The sequence below is a fragment of the Epinephelus moara genome, chromosome 5 (genome assembly GCF_006386435.1).
Source record: "Epinephelus moara isolate mb chromosome 5, YSFRI_EMoa_1.0, whole genome shotgun sequence".
NCBI classification, from domain to species: domain Eukaryota; kingdom Metazoa; phylum Chordata; class Actinopteri; order Perciformes; family Serranidae; genus Epinephelus; species Epinephelus moara.
Genome location: NC_065510.1, coordinates 30,236,699 through 30,240,363, shown reverse-complemented (window position 1 = coordinate 30,240,363; position 3,665 = coordinate 30,236,699). Strand labels below are relative to the sequence as shown.

At 42.9% G+C, this 3,665-nt stretch overlaps 1 protein-coding gene across 1 annotated transcript in view; it reads right to left on the bottom strand.

The window, feature by feature from the left end:
• Positions 1–319: 319 nt before the first annotated feature.
• Positions 320–3,665, bottom strand: part of LOC126390965 (transmembrane domain-containing protein TMIGD3-like) — a 6,197-nt gene continuing 2,851 nt past the window's right edge. The window contains exon 5 of the mRNA XM_050045498.1: positions 320–1,030. Coding sequence (XP_049901455.1) covers positions 726–1,030 — 305 coding nt within the window. The 3' untranslated portion in view covers positions 320–725. The remainder of the gene's footprint in view (positions 1,031–3,665) is intronic.

Sequence of the window (3,665 nt, the reverse complement as noted above, 5' to 3'; positions counted from 1 at the left end):
GACTCCAAAGTCATTGAAACCCGGTGCCTGGGCAGTGACTTGCGTACACTGACGAAAAAAGCCGTCCTCTAACATTGGAAAGAACTGTGGTCACAGTTACAGTTTAATAGCGCTTGGTGGCGTCAGGGTGAAACATGGCAGGACAAGAATAAAAGTTAAGGCGTCGGGGTGGTCGATGGGTCCAACAAACACTGGCCTTGACCCAGGAGAGCGCTGTTAGCATCCCGTAAGAGTCTAAAGCCAAACCCTGTTCTTTTTACCTAAACCGAACTGCGTGCTTTTTTTGTTGGTGAAGGAAAAAAAAATTTCAATTCACAGTGTTGTACCAACGTAGTGCGTTTATTTTGAAAGAGACTGTATGAGAAAGTTAAATTTCCTGTGAAAATGGAAGTGTATTTGAAAAACGACAATGCATATAACAGGCAGAACTTGACACGGTGTCCCAGAACGTCAACAACCAACGCACCCAGGGTACCTTTCACGTCGCGTGTGGACGTGGAAAGTCCATGACCAAGCACATCAATACAGTATGTGACAAGGTCAGAGTGAGAATGTGTTGGTGTTACTGATAATGTCTGTCCTGCATACATGTAAAAAATAAATAAGTGCAAAATATTATGATAGTGGTGGGTATTTGCAAGCATAACTCAAACTCTTAAAGCAGAGGAAGATACTGCACTGAGGATGATCAGCACTGAGCTCAGGCATTGTCATGCACAGTTGATTCATCTGTTGCTTTGTATTTTGATAGCGGAGTATGTGGGTGCTTCAGTGTGAGGTGTGACAGTGCTGCAGTCTGTGTGTTTGTTGAAGCTAACAGTGGAGTAGAAGAGGCCCTCGGGTTGGATCTGAGGCTCGGATGAAGTATTGGAGTAAATATTGCTGGTATCTTGGTGCTGAGTGGTCGATGAGCTGTTAGTCCTGCTGTCTGTGTCTTGATCCTTATTGGCTGTTAAAGAGGAAGTAGTGATGTTCTGTCCATTCTGTTTCTGAATAGTTACTGTTGCATAGGCCACATCATGGTCCTTTCCTGTATAGAGAGTGATGATACAGTGACAAGTTTTAGATTGCTGTGAAATGAAAACCACACTTTTTACTTTCACTTCCTGAAATATTTTTTTTCTTTCCGGTGCCACAATGCTACATTTAGTGTAGCCAAAAAAAAACAACCAAAAAACAAACAAACAGCTGCAAATTGCTGCCAGGAAGAGCAAAGAGGAAGGACAGACATGTTTGCAAAACAGACTAAAACAAAAAAAATCAATATGGAAAATGGTGTTGCTGTCTTGTTGCTTGCTGCTCACTTACATATTAGCTACCACTTTATACTTTAAAAGTGTTACATGTTGAGGCAGTACTAATAGAGAACGTGAGGTTTAGGTCATGCTGTGTTCGGGGGCGCCATCTTGTGAGGACCGCGTGTGCCACGGTGGTCAGGCAACAGTATTCGGACCTACTAATCACAATTAACAACATTGAATCCATTTGACTTGGCAGCCCAGGGCTGGATCACAGACCCTGATGCACTGCCTCCACTTACATACCTGGATATTGTCACCTGTCTTGTTTCTGGACTGTGTGCATACACTATGGTAAAAGTAGTAACAGAGAATATACCTCATAGATGGCGCCCCCATTTCACAAGGCATGATGTACCTTCACATTTTCTAGACTATTGTTGGTGTCGTAGATGGTTGCTAAATAGTTGCTTAGGTATTAAGTGTTTTTTTCCAATGCAGTGGCCAGTTTGCTGTGGTTTTCAGTGTGTAAGAGCAGTTACTACAGGTTGTAGGAAGCGGTGGTTGCTATGTGGTAGCTATTTGGTTGCTAACTGGTTGGGTATTACAAAAGATGCTGGGTGGTTGCATTGATGTAATAAGAGAGCTAGCTACAGCGCTACCACTCAGCTGTGTTGCCAGTTTGTCCCAGTGGCCACTCACGTTGTTGCAACAAAAATATCCCCTTGGGTCCAAAAAGCATTTCCCCTGGAGACCGCCATTATGAAAGGGACATTTGTAAAACTCTTGAAAGGACAAACTGCAAGTTCAGTTATGACTTTTTATATTATGAATTTTTAATCCATCAAGGTTTATATTTGTAAAACTTTTCCAGTAGTGATACATTGGTCACGTTTTTTTAACCCGCAGCCACCTAAGGGGCAATCTACACCACCCAACCCACAAGAATATGTGGTAATCAACCAACTGAACTCGACTTAACCCGCAAACCACCAGCTTTATGCATTATAGTGAAGACCAAGATAACAACAGAGACAAGGACTGAGTGCTGCAGTGCTCTCCGAGGTTCTGACAACAAGCAGATAATGTAGCCTGGAAATGTGTCATCAGACAACAACCTGCCTCAGTCTCCCCACACCTTACTTTTTGGGCCCATTTTGTATGCAACCTTAGCATTGCCTTTTCTCTGATTGATATGTCAGCCATATCGCCAGCGGTAGCCTCTTCTTTCTGACCCCCTCCCAAAAAAACACTGCAGTATAGTCCTGGTTAGATATATCACAGTAGCTGCTTGTTTTCTAACCAAAAGAAAACTTGGTTCCTGGAATAATGTGTTTAAAAACCAATTATATTCCTACCTAAAATTGACCTCTACACCTGACAGGGTGCACTAACTTTTACCTGACCTACAATGCTTTTCTGTATAAGAACAATGAGATTTGTCCTGAAACAAACAAAAAAATTATCGTAGAAATGTCACAGAAAGCATTAAATTAAATTTACTCATACATGTAGACACTAGTGTTAAACTAATTTTATGTTTTTAAACAAATAAGTATACTGTTTGTATTCATTGAAAATTATAGCTTCTTTTCATGTTTTCCAAGAGAGAACAAGCAGGAAGTGAGTTCGTAGGATTATAAAGTTTCATCTGCTACTCTGGCACAAACTGGACTGTACGTAAATTCAGATCACTGTCAGAATGTATTGTTCGGTGATCCAGATCACCGCACTCTCCGAATGGCAGAGCGCTCTCTTGGCGACAGAGCAGCAGAGCGCAGGTGAAGTGAATGTGTGATTAACTTAACCATTCATTACTTTATATAGAAATTTAACAATTCATTTCTTTGACTAACACGGTTCCCATTTTAGTGTAGAGCGTCAGACTGAGTTTATAAACGCACCATGTCAGGTCACTCACTCTCCGGGACCGCGAGTGCTACTTGAATAAGAAAACGCTGACCAACAGGACCAGACTGGCCGACCCGTATGATCTCACTCAGTGGATGGATGATTTGACAGGTTTGCTGAAGGTGGGATGGCTGGCTTTGTGGTTGATTACTATGCCAATTTACAAAGGACGACGACACTTGGTCCACTTTGTTTTGCTATTGAAGCTAACGCTAGCTAGTGCGCTAAAAAGTTAGCATTATGGAGAAATCCAATATTCCTCTTAATACCTCGCCAATTTCTGATGAGGTGGACATGATAACCCTTAATACACGTAGGGCTCTAGTTTTGCAGACCGGGCGAGGTGGGGGCGCAGCGCACCTGCACTTCACCAACTGGGTGTGGCCAGGCGGATTTTGCAAGTTTGGCACACCGTGCGCCCCGGCGCAGCTACTCCTCTTTCCCACCTCCGTTCCTCCTACCTGCGCAAGTCGGAAAGAGGGAGGAGAGAAGGCGTGGAGTGGGTTTTACACACAT